Below are 17,282 nucleotides of genomic sequence, written 5' to 3'. Positions count from 1 at the left end.
GACGGGCACATACGGACTTGCCTTTGGCGCGCCGCTGAGCGCGTCCATGCCCTGCTCGGGATTAAATGGCAGGAGGGGGCGGGGCCAGTGTTATGACACTCTCCGCCCAGACCGAGTGAATTCCAGTCAGGTGCTGCTGAAAGATCGCCTTGAGTCCCTCCGCTCAACCGGCACTTGCCGTGGCAGACCAGGGACCAGCTGATCTAAAATGTGCAGGTACGTGGTGCAAAACAGATTGGTCCCAAATAGGTTTTGCAGGGGACATAACACCCTTGATGAATGCGTGACTACCGGGACATGTCCCTCACTCCTTCCATGTTGCATAAGATCCTTAAAATTCAGGGGCCCAAGATAAAGGTATGTAATGGAAAAGGGCCAGCCAGACCTTTGCATGCAATGTATGTTGCATGTTGTGTACTGTCTAGACTGAATTAGAGTGAGGCTGGTGGACATTGTAAAATTAAATCACACTAGAGCATTTTGCTTACTTAGTTCGATGAAAGCCCTGGACCAATAGTTAGGTATCCCGGTTGCCTAACCATGGTACAGTGGTAGAAGGCAACTCTGCCAATTATCTACATCTCACGCCTCTGCTTTGCTCATAAGCAGAGTTAGTTTGTATCTTCACATCTTGCCTTGCCCAATGGCGTAAGGTTCTCTAGGGAGAACAAGCAACACTTTGCCCCAGGTGGAAGTAGTACATAATCATGCCTTCCTTTGATTTGTTCAAGGGACAGGGGGAGGGCTTGAAATGAAAACAAAACATTCTAGAAAAGCAGTTAGCATGGTTTCCAAAGTTCCCAAAAAGGGATTTCTTTTTTTTTTTTTTTTTTTATATATTTATTTTAGCCAACGCACAGTTATCACATTACAGCGTATACTTTCAAATAATAAGATTAATTTTCTTTACAGTACACTACTTGTCAGAATTATTTTCAACAAAATCGCTATCCATCCATCTAAACATCCTACTAATTTCATTGAATTAACATCATCTTGAGATTCCTACAGTGACTAGAGCAAAAAGCCTTCAATATTTCCTACACTAATCAGTCATCCCCAACCCTTCTCTCCATTTTATAATAGGGTCCCATATCCTTAACCCCAATCTCCTCTTTTTCCTGCCCTTCCGAGCATATATGTTTTTTTCCAGATTGTATGTTGACAGGAGATTAGACAACCAAACTTGCATTGCTGGGGGATTTTTATCCAGCCAGGCCCTGGCTATGCAGAGCCTATAGACTGCCATGGCGACGAAAACAAAGTCTGCCTGATCAATATTGCTATCCACCACTATTCCTAACAATATTTCTACCGGTGTTAGAGTAATCTGGATACCCAAAGAGTTATCTAGAAACTTCTCTATCTCTTTTATCACTGTATGCAATTGTGGACATGCAGCAAATATATGTATTAGATCTGCTTCGGTGGAGCTACATCTCGGGCACGTAATGCCTACACTACCCCCCCATTTTGCTATCTTTGCTGGTGTGTAGTATAGCGAATAAAGAGTTTTATACTGCTGCGATTGGAGCGGGGCTGAGCAGAGCAGTGTGCGACCTAAGTCCAATGCCTCTTGAAACCAAGTAACTTCCCCATCTAATTTATCTGCCCATTTAACACTATGCTTATCTCTATCATCTATTTTTGTTGCTAACAAGCTTGCATAAAAGCTCCGAATTGAGCAATCCCCTCCTACTCGGATTTTCTCCAATATCTCTACCTTGGCAAACCCCACAGTCCCACCCTGCTTATTCCCGAGAAAGCTTCTTACTTGTAAAAATTTAAAGAAGTCTCTTCGGTCTAGTCCAAATTTACTCATTAATTCTGTATATTGTACAATCCCCTCCATACTCCTCAGATCCCCTATTTGCACAATCCCCTTTTCCAACCAGCCTGCCATTGTGGTGTCCCCAAATATCTGTGCCGGAAAGGATACATTTTTATACAATCGGGTGTACCAATTATATCGGCCCATACCAATTTTTTTCATCACGGCAATCCAAATCTTACATGCGGCTTGGACAGTCTTAAACCTCGTTCTTTTAAAATAAACAAAATCAGTACAATTAAGAAATGAATTTTCTACCTCAGTTCCCAACACTATAGAATATATCCTAGTTGATTCATTTGTTGTTCTAACATCCAACCCACCCCCTCCAATCAATCCTCGCATATATTGTAGTGCAGATGCCCAGTAATATAGTCTGAAATCTGGCGCACCCCACCCTCCTCTTTCTCTGGGTAATGACATAAAACGATACGCCCTGCGAGTCTTGCCATGGGCCCAAATAAATCTGTTCAAGATGCTTTCAAGATCACTAAACCATTTTAACTCAAAAAATAACGGTATCGTCCTATAAAAATACAAAAATTTGGGCAATATTAACATTTTTATCACGTTGGTACATCCTACTAATGACAGGTGCAAATTATTCATTCTATTTAAATCCATTTTGACTTTTGACATTAGGGGCGCTAGATTAATCTGCACCAACGAATCTAAATCGGCTGTAATTGTGACCCCCAAATAAGTCGCTGAGGTCACAACTCTTGAATCATTGCAGATGGTGTGGCGATTACAGACTATCTGAGTTTTAGTGCTGTTTAGGCTATATCCAGATATGTGACCAAACCTTTGCGCTTCAGATTCTATTTCCCCTATGGCCATGCTAGGATTAGGTGTCATAATAGCCACATCGTCCGCGTAGGCTAGCGTCTTTGCCTCGGTCCCATTCAACCTTATTGACAGGATCCTTGGATTAGCCTCTAGTTTCCTTATCAAGGGATCGAGGTAAAGGGCAAAAAGCAGTGGGGAAGACGGGCAACCTTGTCTAGTCCCTCTCTCAATCCTAACTGCTGATGAATATCCTCTATTGACTCTGATCTTTCCTGAGGGATTCTTATACAAAGTCTGCATTGCGGTGATAAAGCTGCTCCCCATACCATACCACTTTAGCGTTTGCCACAGATATTCCCAGGAGACCCTATCGAACGCCTTTTCGGCATCCAGAAAGAGTGCCGCAATAGGATCTCCCAGGACATCCGCCGCATCAAAAGTTGTAACCACCTGCCTGATGTGTTGCGTGGTACTTTTGCCTGGGATAAACCCATGCTGCGTATGGCTTACTAGGCCCTCTATCACCTTTGCCAGCCTATTTGCCAAGATTTTAGAGTACACCTTGGTGTCTGCGTTCATAAGTGTAATAGGCCTATATGACCCTGCGAGTGTTGCAATTTTACCTTTTTTCAAAATGACAATGATATCCGCTTCCCCCCATGAGGCGGGTATCATGACCCCCTTCTGGGCCTCCAACATGACGTTAAACATATCCATTCCTATGGCTTGATGAAATACTTTATAAAACTCTACCGGGAGTTGATCTGGACCGGCTGCCTTACCTGATGGTAAAGTACTTAATGCAATTATAAATTCCTCCAGACTAAAGGGGGAATCCAATCTAAGTTTTTCTTCCCTAGATATAACAGAGGGAGTAATATCGCTGAGATAATTTTCGACCTCGCTTACTATTCCTGTCCTATCCTTAGTATACAATTCTTCATAGAATTGCCTAAACACTTCCCTTACTTTTACTGTTTCAATAACCATGGCCCCGTTCCCATCCATAATCTCAGCGATATCTGATGCCGCTAACCTTTGTCTAGTGCGAACTGCCAATAAGTGACCCACCTTCTCGCTTAACTCATACACAGCTTCCCTCTTGGTTAGATAGCTCTCTGCTGCTTTCTTAGATATGCTTTCTGCAGCTTCTGCTCTAAGGGCCATTATTTTAAGCAAATGTTCTTCAATTGGAACATTCTCCCACAAATTCCGCGCCAGTTCCTCCTCGGTTCTAATCAACCTTTGGTTAATTTCCATAATTTTGAGCCGGGCCTTCTTCTGAGCTGAGAACACGTAGCTCATTGTTTCCCCCCTTATCCCTGCCTTGAAGGCATCCCATACTACCCCCGAAGGAGCCGTGCCTTTATTAATGTCCCAAAAAACCCTAATCCAAGCTATCATATATTCCCTATATGCTTCATCCTTCAGTAGGTTTCTATCAAATGTCCACTGTGTAATCTTACGCTGTGCCTGTCCTAATTTAATGGTTAAAATCAATGGGCTATGGTCCGAGATGATTTGAGGCTGTTTCTCCATCTGGGCCCCAGCCAGCAGGGGAGTAGAAATCAAAAAGTAATCCAACCTAACAAGTGTCCTGTGGGGGGCTGAGTAGTATGTGCTGCCATCTGTTGCTGGTTTTAGTTTAATCCATGGGTCAACTAGAGAGTTATTTGCCACCATGTCTGTCAATGCCCTGTGGGTTCTTTTTTTCCTCCCTACATAAATCCTCCCAGTCTGCATAAAAGAGCTACTGGGATCGTGAACGTTAAAATCCCCACAGCAAACAATGGGCTCAGGCCACAGAGCTAGCTCAGTGTCCAGGAATTGAAATATCTCCGGATCGTCTTCTGTAGATCCATACACGGAGACTATAGTGCACCTCTCCCCCTTAAACCTGATTTCTAGTATCACCCATCTACCCCATTGATCCTCCTTCTTCTTTATTACCTCTACATCACTGGGTCTCCCTAATACTGCCACCCCCCTATGTTTGGTACCCTGCTTAGAATGTGCCAGAAGAGAAAAACCTAATTGCTCTAACAAATAGCTTTTATTGGCTTCAACGTGAGTCTCTTGAAGGCAGACCAGATCCAATTGTAGTGTCCTAAGTAATGCCGCAACCCTTAATCTTTTACCGGCTTCATTCAAACCACAGATGTTAATAGTAGCGATTCTACAACTCATTAAAATACATCATAGGATTTGGCCAACCGTGCAATCTGATATTTGTCAACTATGTGCCATCTTATGTTTAGTGCGTACTGTATTATTTTAGCTCCCTGCGCGCTGAATTGTGAGTTCCTGTGCTGTTTCTCAACCCCTACGTCACCTTGTATTTTTATGTTTTCAACCCTTTTCTTACCCCCTAAACCCACCCTACCCCCCCTCGGTCTCCAACCCCCCTCCCCCCCTTTACTGGCAAATAGGTCTGTAGGACCTATGTGTAGCCGCTACAAACAAGTGGTGATCGCTCCTCTCTCCCCTCCACCCTTCCAATAGATGAAAACCTATGGACTCTATACCCCCTCTGTGCATATTGGATTAGTGTCGGATTATATAGCCTTACTCTAATAATTCAAATTTTCTCTTCAGCTTTCTTCCGAGCATTTTTACACAAATTGCGCTTTCTCAGCCCCCTTTCTGTGATTTAATCTCCTCCAGGAACTCTTGGGCCTTAATCTCGGACAAGATGATATTTATTCTGCCCTTTGTAACTACCTTTAGCCTTGAGGGGAACAGGAGGAATGCCTCGGACCCTACAGCCTGAAAAGGTTTAATGAGCTGCCGGAGTCGCCACCTCCTCTCTACCGTTACATGGCAAAAATCGGGTCTGGCGAAGAAAGTAATTCCTTCAAAGGTTTTTTTCCTGTCAGGCCTAGCCTTGTCCATTATCTCCTCCCTGAGTAGATAGTTCCCGACATATATCAAGATAGCCCTGGGGAGCCCCCCCTGACCCTCACTGCCTCGGGGTTTTCTAATGGTGAACGGGAATCTGTGTACTCTTTGAATTTCCCTTTCCCATTCCCACTGTGATTCAGGGAAGGAACCTCTTAACAATTTAACCACAAAGTTCATAATGTCCTGCCCCTCTGCTCCTTCCTCTACGCCCAAAATGCGAATGTTATTACGCCTCTGGCGATTTTCGAAGTCCTCCAGCTTCCATTGAAAATCATTTGTCAACTTTTCCTGTTCCACCTTAAAGTCCTGCCATGCCCCAACATCCTCCTCCAACTTCCCAGTCCTTTCCTCTACTTCGGTAACTCTTTCGGCAATGCCCTCGTATAGCTTATTAACCTTCTTAAGGGTGTTATGTATCTTTTTTGTAGCTTGTCTCGCCCTTCGACTTTCTGCCCTTGCCTCTTCTTGCATCTGTTTGAGCGTGGAGCAAATCGTGTCAAAGGGTGCCATATATTGTACCGGAACGGGGGCACTGTCAGGGTTACTCTCCTCTGCATAAGTCTGTGATGTCGCAGAATAGTCCCAAAGAAGCTTCTTCCCCACTACTGCTGGTGAGCCTGTGCCGCCACCATGCCGCCTCCCCTTCACCTTTCTCTTTTTCTGTGTACTTTCTTTCCTGGACGTGGCAGACCCTGAACTTGTCCCACCGTCTAGTTCACCTTCCTCTGACATATCATCGCTTGTTTGTGTGGCATCAGTATTTTCACTGACTGAATAGAAGCATTCGCCTTCCAGGGAGGCCCCCTCTGTCTCCTCAGGGCCCAACGACTTTTTGCCGATAGTTAGAGGCGCAGTTAGGGACACAGCTTTCCTCACATGACTGGGATTACTATCCCCGAGATTTACCTCTTTGCCTTTATTACCCATGTCGGCCTCCATTTGTATAAGTACCTCCATCATATCTGCGCTCCCAGTGGTCCCAACTCCGAAGGGTGCCCCTCTCGGATCATCTCCTAGCCCATTGTTGAAATCCTGGTCCTTGCTCAGCCCTCTGCCACTCACACAGGTATCTTGCATTACCTGGGGCTTTCCTTGAAGCGCTACAGAACCGCCAGCGCGGTCTCCGGCTCCGTCCATGCTGCCGCCGATGACATTGCTACTGCCGAAGTCTGAATCCTGTGGTTGCCTAGCAACCTCTGCCTCAGCGCTGGAAGCGCCTGCCGTTGCGTCCTCGAGGACGTTGCTGTGAGTGCTCTGCTCGGCGTCCAGCGGGAGGACCGATCTGGGGGAGAAAGCTTCCTTCAAGGTAGGCTGCCTAAGTGGCGCTTCTTTTCCTTTGCCGAGTACTTGTCCTTGTCTTGGGGCCATTAGAGCGTCTGCTGTGGGGTGATCCGAGCCTTGTCCGGGCCGAGCCGCCCTCTCCACAGAACCTGCATCATTGCTATGTCGGGTTTCCATTTTCTCTGGTTTCTTCCCTTTCTGAGCCAAGGGGACGGTTTTCCGGAGGGCACCAGTCCCACGCTGCTGTAATCCCGATGGCACCGCATTTTTTTTGATAGTTGCCGGTGTTGACGGGGTACCTCTAGCGCTCATGCCTTGCTGGTGCGTTGGGGTTTCTTGCGACACTTTCATCTTCTCCTTCTCAGTGTCTCTGCCCCTCTCCGTTTTAGACTCACGGGTCAACCTCCTCGCCGGCTGCATCCGTACTTTCGCCTTCCAACCAGCCAGTTTAAAGAAAAGAGCGTTAATTCTCGCTTTGGTTCTTGCTTTGGTAGCTGGATATGCTATACGTATTTGGTCGACTCTTCTCTGCAGCCAGACAGCAAACTCCATATGGGGGGTAATCGTCCTTATCCCACAGTCATCTGGGTGTTACAGGGAGAGAGGTCAGGAGCGACTTCTCACCACAACCTCACGGCGGCCATCTTGCCCTCAAACCACCCCCGTAAACAATGAATTTTAAACCCCCAAAAAGGGATTTCTGCAGAGAAATCTAACGTGTGGTTAGGAAAAGGTCTTCTACTGTTCCAATGAAAGAAAAATGAAGGCTTCTTCTTGCAGCTGGCAGGGAAACTCCCATTTTACATTTATGCAAAACAGTAAAACTGGAATGTAAACAACCCTATTTGCAAGTGCTCTGAGGTTTTCCTCAATGCAATGATTATCAATGCATTTCCTTTTCCTTTTGCCACCAAGTCCTCGTTTGGCATTTAACACAATATGGCAGAGAAAAGCTTTGGAGTGAATAGGCCCTTTCTCATATCCCATTCCAACCTTCTATTGCCTTCTTCAGACTAGTAAGTAGATTTAAATATATGCCAGCACTTCCTCTTTTCATTAGCCTAAGAACTCATGCTTGATAGTGGAGGTCTGCTAGTGAAACTTCTTTTAAAAGAACTAGATGTGATCAGCTTTAATCAGTCAGACATCCCAAGTTAGGCACCTGGGTCACAATTCCTTCACCTTTGTCAGTGTGTTTTTCATTTGAAGCATCAGACATGCTTCAAAAGACAAAATATAGAGGAGGTGAACACAGATTCTCCAAGTTAAGTTTTCCAAGATTTGATAAGGGCCAAGACAATAATGGCACTTCATTGGGTCAAATCAATTGGATTATATGCATAATACACCATGTTTTCAGGGTCAAAGTTAAATTAAAACAAAATTTCGTAGCTCAAGTCTGGTCACAGACGTGAATACGTTAAGCCAAATTTAATTTTGATATACGATTGTTTTAACTGTGTTTATCAAACTTAAAAATCACACAAAAGACGAGATACCCTGTTTGAAGGGTATAGTGTATGCATCAGAGGAGGTCCGAGGCGCAGCTTGTACTGAAGCATTCAGAATCGACCCCTTGGTAGTGCCCAGGATACCTTGTGCTAATCTGATTTATTTACAAGGGTGATATTAGTATATTCAATGTGTTATTAAAAAACTAAAATCATATTTAATGTTGTAATGTCATTCATTTGGATGAAAGTAACACTAGATTATCCTAAATATAATTCGGATCTAATTTACCAGGATAAGTAGCATTTTGTAAATAAATTCTAGTAACATATTTGAGACCAACCTTTACAAAAAAAAAATAATAATCAGATTTAACATAACTTCTAGTACCAAAGCACAACAGACAGTGTTCAAGAAACAAATCACACAATAGCGATGTGGTGAACAAAAAATAGCCCATCATCACACAAGTGGGATATATCATTACTCCCCGACCTCCCCCCCCCCCCCGATCCCCTATATTTTCGTCATGGCCCCCAAATCTTTTTCCATTTCTTGATGCAACCCCTGCTCTTATATATAGTTTCTTCAGGGATCGAACTATTTAAATTGCTCTTGAAAGCTTTTTGTCACATTTAGTTTAGTGTAAAGTGTGCATAATGTAAATCTCTAGTTATAAACAACTTTAGTGCACATAAATATGAATATCAAATTAGCAGAAAACGTTAAGCATTTAAACATACTTCACTTCTAAAGCAGACATCCACAATTAATGATACATGCCCACAGGGGCTGACAAAAATTAACAAGTAGTATTGTTTAAACTTGTGGAAAACCTTTTTCTTTTTTAATGTTGTATATATGTATTTAACAAAATATTGAACAACATTTTTTTTTAAGCTTACCTGTCGCTATATTTATTATAAACTGTCCTCTGTGTTTCATGAGGCCTTTCAGAAATCAGACTATTTAACTTCTTAACCAAAGGTAGAATCTCCGTTTCTTGGTAACCAGTATAGTAGTTAAGTAGTGGGGTCTAGTAGGAAAAAAGAAAAATGCCATAAAAAGTCAATCTAATGCTCATGAGCTGAGATTTATGAGGTGCTGCATGGTCAGATCATCACCATAAAAGCATTTTTGGGGCATTGTGGGAAAACAATGGTTAAAAACCAGCAATTGAAATAATTAATACAAAGAGTGGATGAGTTTCCTTAACCTGTGGATTGCTATTAGTTCAGTTAGTACATATATTTTGAATCAATTAATTTAAAATAGGCACAGCCTGAGTTTGTATGCCCATTTGCACAGATTTCATCTAGAGAAACATTCAGACATGTTAGAGGGACTCCCTACCAAATGTCATCCTGATCCGAGACACTATCAAGCAATGTTTAGAAAGTATTTATCTTTGACAAACATACAGAACAATCAGAAAGAATTCTGTATTGTCAGCTGATACTAGAACATTTGATAGCACATTAAAGATTATGAGGTGCTGTATGAATACTCCACATGCATCTTCTCAAGCAACATGCTCAGGTACTAGCACTCAAGTAAATGCACTATTGAGGCTTCCTTGTGTATGCAATTACCCCAACATTCTTCAGACCAAAAATAAAATTAATCTTAACTACTTTGTCACGACACATAACCCTTTCATTGTTGAACAGTCTTGGTGCATTCAGCTCGATTAGATCATGGGCTATCAGCGAGGAGTTTTACCAACTAAGGCAGGAGATGGATTGATGCGCAGAGAAGGCATGTGCCATTTCTAAATAAAAAATTATTAATCCATGCTGGTCTTACATCATCTTTAAAGCATCTTCTAAAGCCAATGGAGCATTTAATCGTAACTTGAATGGTAAACGTGGATACACTAGTGGGTCTAGCAAAAAGTAGCCTAGTTACTTCTCAGCCAATGAATAATGTTTATCACTGGAAGTATTTAATAATGCAATTGCCTTTTCTTAAGTAACATGAGCTTTTGACAAGGATCTAGTATTTTCAACAGCATCCATTTCAACAGCATCCATTTCAAGCACATAGGTACTGCCTTGGTGTGGAATAGCATGCAGCTGTTCATGACACACAAGTTACATCTCAACTCACATGGTAGCTATATTTGGATGTCTATGGTTTAGAAGTTATTGATGGCTTTCAGAATTGGTTAAAGTCTGATATGACCTTCAATTAAGGTTGATTGCCATTGTTTTGAAGAATTAGAATTATCGCTCAGCTAAGTCTTTATTTCTAGGAGACAGGAATATTTGGGCTGATTTCCTCTGATTGGATCTCTCCCATTTGAACAAAACCTTCCTCGCTGTTCTAGGCTTTCCCAAAACACATAGGGCCCAGCAAATCCACATGTTCAAGCTCTTAGCATAAAAAATTCTTACAACTGCATTTAATTCCAAATCTAAAAAAATTCCACAAAATATCCATTGCCATTACACTAGAGATTCAGACTAATACCTTACCTCCAACTAAAACCAAATTATGTCCACACATTCCCATAAAATAGGAAATGGAAGCAAACTATGTGTAGTATCTTGAACCCAGCTAAACTGCCTGACCCTGCTAGCCTATTAGAGCCAGCTGTATCACTAAAATATGTAAATAATAGAATGATCACTTCTCTGGTTCTCCACGGCAAAGGAGGATGTTCACAGCAATAAAACCACACCTAGTTTAAAACTTAATGTAATTTGGCCTAAAACACACAGGGATGTCATTTTGAATACATGTGGGGGTACATACATGATCAGTTTGTTGAATTATGCTTAAAAGAGATTCAATGCGCCAAGCCAGCCCATAATATTGCTAGAATCTTTAGATCTAAAAATATTTCTAATAAAGTCTTTAAAGTGTTTTGGACCCCCGACCCAAAGAAAGCCGGGGTCAATGGAAATACATATATTGAGCTGTGGAGTTTAAAATAAGCAGCATATGTTCCACCCTAGCTGTCTATAGATTTGCCTTCTACTAAGTAAACCAGAAACTCTTTTATTACCTACTTGCCTGACATATCTTGCAAACCCCTTATTGATGGCACTACATTAACATTGTGGCCATACACATTGCACTGCAGCCCTTTAAGGAGGCACTGGTTCTTTTGTAGACAATCGCTCTTAATGCCAGATTCCAAGTAAATTGCCATTCTGTTTTTCAGCTCTTGTTTCCATATAGGTGACAGTAATGAGAGTTGAGCACATAGGTCTGCCCTTTATTACACAAAACTATCTCCCTTTCTCTCCCACTGGGTTTTGGACATGAAATCAACAGAGAGGCACAATTATCAACAATTTTTGCCCGACAGTGGTATATAGCCAATCCTGCAATGCTTCACTTTTTTGTAACATTTAGCTGAAGTCAGTACTCATTAACCATTCTCCCAGCATCATACCTAAATGTAGTTCTTGAGTAATTTCACTAGGTCACAATTACTACTTTAGGGTTAGCAAAGAAAGTGTCTAAGGTATCTAGGGGACTTGTCCTGGTTCTGATCGCTTTCTAAATATTTGGGCTGCTTGGCAGATTATTCAAGTATTTCTTGTTGGATATTCTTGTTAAAACACCAGTTCTTTAATTGAGATGAGAAAAATCCAAGTGTTAAGTGCACAAACACTAATACATTCTTAAAATGAGGCCTGGGCAGAATGTTTTATTCTGCAGGTGGAATCACAAGAATTTGGTAATTCTTCGTTACTCTTGTAAAGTTGAATTACTGATAAATTCTTCTGCTCCACTGGCAGAGCTAACTACTTTAATCTCCAGTGGTTTCTAAAGATAGAGGAGCCGCTCCTCTTCCCACCATGTTTGAAAATGTGAGGGTGCACAGAGTCCGCACAACTTTCTTAGCTCAAAATAAACTTTTGCATCCACAAATGGATGCGAGAATGCATTTTGCTTAAGAACAGAGCACCAAATTTCCACCCACCCCATTTCAGAATTCCATGGAGTTTGGTGGAATTTTAATGTAAATCTGCGGAATCAAACTCTGCATATTCCACCCACCCCTACTTTAAAGAGTATAGCTGAATGGCAGTAAAACTGAAATAGGCCTTCCTGCTTTGCCTTATATCCATTTTAACAATCCTGCTTTGCCTTATACCTATTTTAACAATCCCTTTTTGGTCAGAAGACCTTGGTCATCCACCATCACACAATTGGTTGCAGCTGTCATGAATTCAATGTTTAACTAGATGTGTCCTGAACTTTGCTCCCTCGCATTTAGGTACCAACTCAGAGTTTGTCTGAATTAATGTGATATTTATTGTACACAAATATTGATACCATTGGATGGATTATTTTGTATGATAAATAATACCTACGAGTTTATGGGGAATAACATGCTCTTTTTGGCGTTTACGACACCAAAATCCAAATGGTAGGTTAATACCATACACTTTCTCCTGCTTCATTGCGGCGGGTTGGACCTGCCAAGCTTTAACAAAAAGATGAGATATGAAATGCACTCTGTAAATACAGGATGTGTTAATTACACCGAACTCAGAATTCTGATAGCAGCTCAAATAGGGGTTTACATAGGGGGTCGCGCAATTCAAACTCATAAGACTAGCCCATGTCTATATTATAGACTTGATTTTCCTCAAAGGCACACACTGAAGAGAAGGGGCATTTTGCTGCTAACAGTGATAATTGCTAGTATTTGAACATCATTCAATCAGGAGTAATGCAGTACAGTAAATCTAGGGTTACCTTCCGACCGCTTTTATAAATTACAAGTATTCTGCAGATGGAGCTCCTAAAGATGAACACAGGCATTATACTTTAGTGGTTCCTGCCTTATTATATACACCTTTAGTTGGGGAACTAGTGGGACAATCTGCTGTCTGGCTTACAAAACAATTTCCTTAAGATTTTCTGCTCAACAAATTCTGTCTTTACTATTCCAAGGGTAGACATTAGCCCTGCCCAATTCCTTCTGCCATTTGCATGAGCCACTAGTCCATTTGCAGGACCTTTTTCGGAACATGCAGGTCATCTATGGAAATGATTTGCTGTTATTCACCTGTAGGAAGCAAGTGAATACCTGGGCAGATCCACCAGGCCTTTGTCACATTCACATTTATAGCACTCAATTCTTTGGGTGTAAATTGCATTAAAAACTACATATTCCGCACTACTCTACCTACATTTTCTGATACAAAGATTCCACATCTGAAAATACCATGACTTACTATACCAAGCTGTTTAATCGAAGGAGGCCTTCTTATTCAACGCTACCACGCCATCACTGCTACCAGGGGCAAGGACTACGAATTATACCTGGGGGCTGCCGCACTGTTTCTGCTCCCGCTCCCGCCATTACGGCTACCAGGGGCAAGGACTCCAAGTCCCAGCACTCCCCCTGCGGCGCTCACCACCGACGCCAGCAGGATAAGCCCGGAGGCGCTTGAAAAGTGGAGGGCTACTTAGTCTGTTCGGCTAGGATCTTTTACAGCCCCTAAAAACAACTCCCTCTGTGGGGTTCCTCAAGGATCCTCCTTGTCCCCTTTACTATTTAATTTATATATGCGGCCTCTTTTGTTCTCTTTAAGAGAGCATAAAGTTACTGTATATAATTATGCAGACGACCTGCTGTTGGTTTTTGTATTAAACTCAACCAATGCTGCAGAGAATTTTCAGGCAACCATGACCTTTATTCAGAGTTGGATGTCCTCAAACCATCTTAAATTAAATCCGGGGAAAACCGAACTGATCTTGCCTGGGAAGAGCGAGATTAGTTGGAGCCCACACTTTTGGCCTTCTGACATGGGTCTTCCCCCCAAAAAATCCCAAACAGTAAAGAGTTTGGGAGTGACCATCAATGAAGACCTTGCCCTAAAATCTCAGATTGGAACCGTAGTTTCTTCTGGTTTCTTTCAATTAAGGAAAATAAGAAAAATTGCACATCTCCTTACTGATCCGGCTTTAATTCAGGTAGTCAATGCCCTAGTTCTTTCCCATATTGATTTTTCAAACAGTCTTTATCGGGGTTTACCGATTGGTCAACTTAGAAGACTGCAATACCTGCAGAATCAAGCTGCCAGACTGATCTGCAAGGTACCTAAATGGGAATCAATTAAATCAGGACTAGAGAATTTACACTGGCTGCCTGTGGCGCAGAGAGCCACATTTAAAGCTGGTTCTATCATTTTCAAGGCCTTGCAGGGCAAGGGCCCAATGTTTCTTAGACAACTGATCGGGAGATATAGTCCCTCACGAAGTTTGAGATCAGCTCATAAAGATCTACTTGAGGTTCCCCGATTCAAGAAAAAACGACAGGGAGGTAGCTGTTTTCACTTTTTAGCTGCCTCTTTGTGGAACTCCCTCCCTTTGACTTTGAGACAGAGTAGGGACCTCCTTGCCTTCAGAAAGGCATTCAAGACTTTTCTTTTTACACAGGCCTATTTGAAATAGCGACTCTTTTTGGTATCCCTCTGTTATGTTTTTTTATCTCCTCTTCAGCGCCAAGAAGCTTTTGGGCGTATGTGCGTTTTATAAATTTTAAATAACATAACATAACATAACAGCCCCGTGGAACGCGCGCGGGCGTGCGCCGGGCGAAGCCCGGGCCAAGGATGGGCCCGTCTGAGGCCGTCAGAGGCCGGAGGAGACTGGACTGGCCCACCCCTTTTTCATCTGGCGACAGTTGATGCAAGTCCCCCTAGGTGAGCTAAGGACATTTTAATTTTATATCTAAAAAACTTGTGTTAAAAGTGATCATGGGGAAGCGTGCAGGACAAGTGGTATCCAGACCTGCCGCAACAAGCATTGATACCATGCTGGAAAGAGCAGTCAGCATTGTTAGCAACGAAATCGAACTGACTGAGAGGCATCTTTCTCTTGGCTTAGGGCTACCACTTCAACCCCTGACTTCGGTAGCTGAAGTTAACAGTTTAATCGTGCATGACTGATATTTTAACTGCTGCTTGTGAGGATTCTAGAGATGTTATTATAACCAATCCCCCTGCATCAGATCCCCCTATAACCACTGTTGCACCCATCGGGTCAAAGCGCAAGAGGAAGCCAGTTAAGACTGAGTGCAAAGAGGAAGCAACCCATCCGCCCCTGCTCTACCCGTACAACATTGAACTCCTGGATTTGTCCCTCCACCAACCTTACAACAGTTGAGGCTCAAGTGTATGCTTTAGACACTAACTCTCTCCACTGCTCTATCGGCACCCAGACTGAGATGATCAGTTCTTTATGATTAGTAATGGCAGCAGCAGCAAAGTGGCCATGGGTTTTATTATGGACACAATTACTGATCGTGTTGAGTGTGTTCTTGATAATTTTGCTTCTTCTCTTCGGGACTCCTTGCCTGTTGTGTTTTCTGCCCTTCCTGGGCCCAAATCCACGACCCCTAATGTAGCCCCCAGGGTAGATCTTATTACTTCTGAAACTAATGGCACAGGAATACCAAGTATGTCAAATCTACCCTCTAAAAGCACTCGTACTTATCAACAAATGCCAAATGATCCAACTAATTTGAACTTAGGCATTGACGATTGTGTTATGTGCAATAAAATGTCTCCTTGTTTTGAAATCATGGGGACCAGCGGGGTAAATAGGAATACAGTGCGGGCTGATACAAATACAACCATAGATGGTAATATGAAAAGCACTATGTCATCTAACAGATTACTAGAAGGGGCCACCAACTCCGCTTGTCTATCAGACACTAGGGGTAACACGGAGGTGTTAAATCTACCACCTGAGGCATGCCCCTACGTTGTTGTTTTGGCAGGCGTCCCCCACCTAAGATCTGACCGGACAGAATCATGGGAGCAATTACATTGTAAGTGTGTGGACTGGCTGTCTAAAAACAAAAGAATAAGGCCATCACTGACTGAATATCATCATGGCACGGAGAGTGGGTTGGTTGGGTATATCTCCAAAATCTATCAGGGGGGATTGTATAGTTATCAATTTCCGCAGGCCTTCTGTGGCAAAAGCTATATTATCACCACATATGGATCAGACTGATCTTACTACCAGTATCTGGGCTTTGCCATTGGGCTACTTTAAAAAAAAACTATTTGAGGCATCCTATCCCAATATGCCCCATTTCATCCCAACCGTTAACAGATTTGCGCCCTTATCAGATTTGGATTGTCAGGATTGACTGTCCCTCCCACTGACGACTCGGGTATTAACTGAGGTAGCGGAAGTAGTATCCCCTGGAACTTGTCCACAGCCCCGCAAACCCGATATCCTGACTATAAGGACAGCAGACCCGTCACTTAAAATATTAAGTTGGAACGTTGTGGGTTTAGCATCTAAATTAAATTTATCGTATTGGCAGGAATGAATTAACAGCCAAGATATTGTTATGCTCCAAGAGACTTGGGCAACTCGAGAGCTGTTTATGGAGGGCTTTGAATGTTTTAATGTCCTATCCCCCATCTCTGAACTAGGAAGGTCTGCTGGGGGCCTCTCAACATGGATTAATATTAGGGCAGGTGGTCGAGCAAGAGCTCTGCGTACCAACAGCAATAAGTTTCAGGTTACTATGTACACACAGGGGACTTCATTTTATTTGTTTAATTTTTATAATGATGATTTTAAATCCATTCCTAACATGAACTTTATCAAATTGTTTGAGTTTATTTCGAATTTACAAATCGCTAATCACGATATGAAAGCCAAAAGTATATGCTTAGGTGGTGACTTCAATGGCTGGGTAAATACCCAAAGGGTATTTATTTACCCAGCCATTCAATCCACTATCATGGGTCTGTTGAGTCAGAGAGGTGACCAGCTAGTGAATCTCCTAAGTTCTAACAACTTTTTAAATGCTATGGAGATCGCAGCAGTGCCCTCTAGGGACGGTTATATTGAACCAACCTATAGAGTAAGTGCTTCAGCCTCTACCATAGATTATATTTTTATAACTGCTGGTTTAGAAGATTATGTGACAAAGGTAGAGTTATTCCCCCATATTCCAGGGGGATCATAACCCGATAAATATGACCCTAAGTTTTACAGACAGACCAATTGATGACCATGCCCACGGTGCTAG

General features: G+C 42.5%; 1 protein-coding gene across 1 annotated transcript in view; it reads right to left on the bottom strand.

The window, feature by feature from the left end:
* LOC144790776 (G2/mitotic-specific cyclin-B3-like) overlaps positions 1–17,282 on the bottom strand; it is a 336,268-nt gene that overhangs the window by 42,823 nt on the left and 276,163 nt on the right. Inside the window, exon 12 of the mRNA XM_078665471.1 lies at positions 9,160–9,290. Within this exon, the coding sequence (XP_078521597.1) occupies positions 9,160–9,290 (131 nt within the window). The remainder of the gene's footprint in view (positions 1–9,159; positions 9,291–17,282) is intronic.

The sequence above is a fragment of the Lissotriton helveticus genome, chromosome 11, assembly GCF_964261635.1.
Source record: "Lissotriton helveticus chromosome 11, aLisHel1.1, whole genome shotgun sequence".
Lineage (NCBI taxonomy): Eukaryota > Metazoa > Chordata > Amphibia > Caudata > Salamandridae > Lissotriton > Lissotriton helveticus.
Note: the sequence above shows the minus strand (reverse complement) of the source record. Positions and strands in the feature narration are given on the sequence as shown.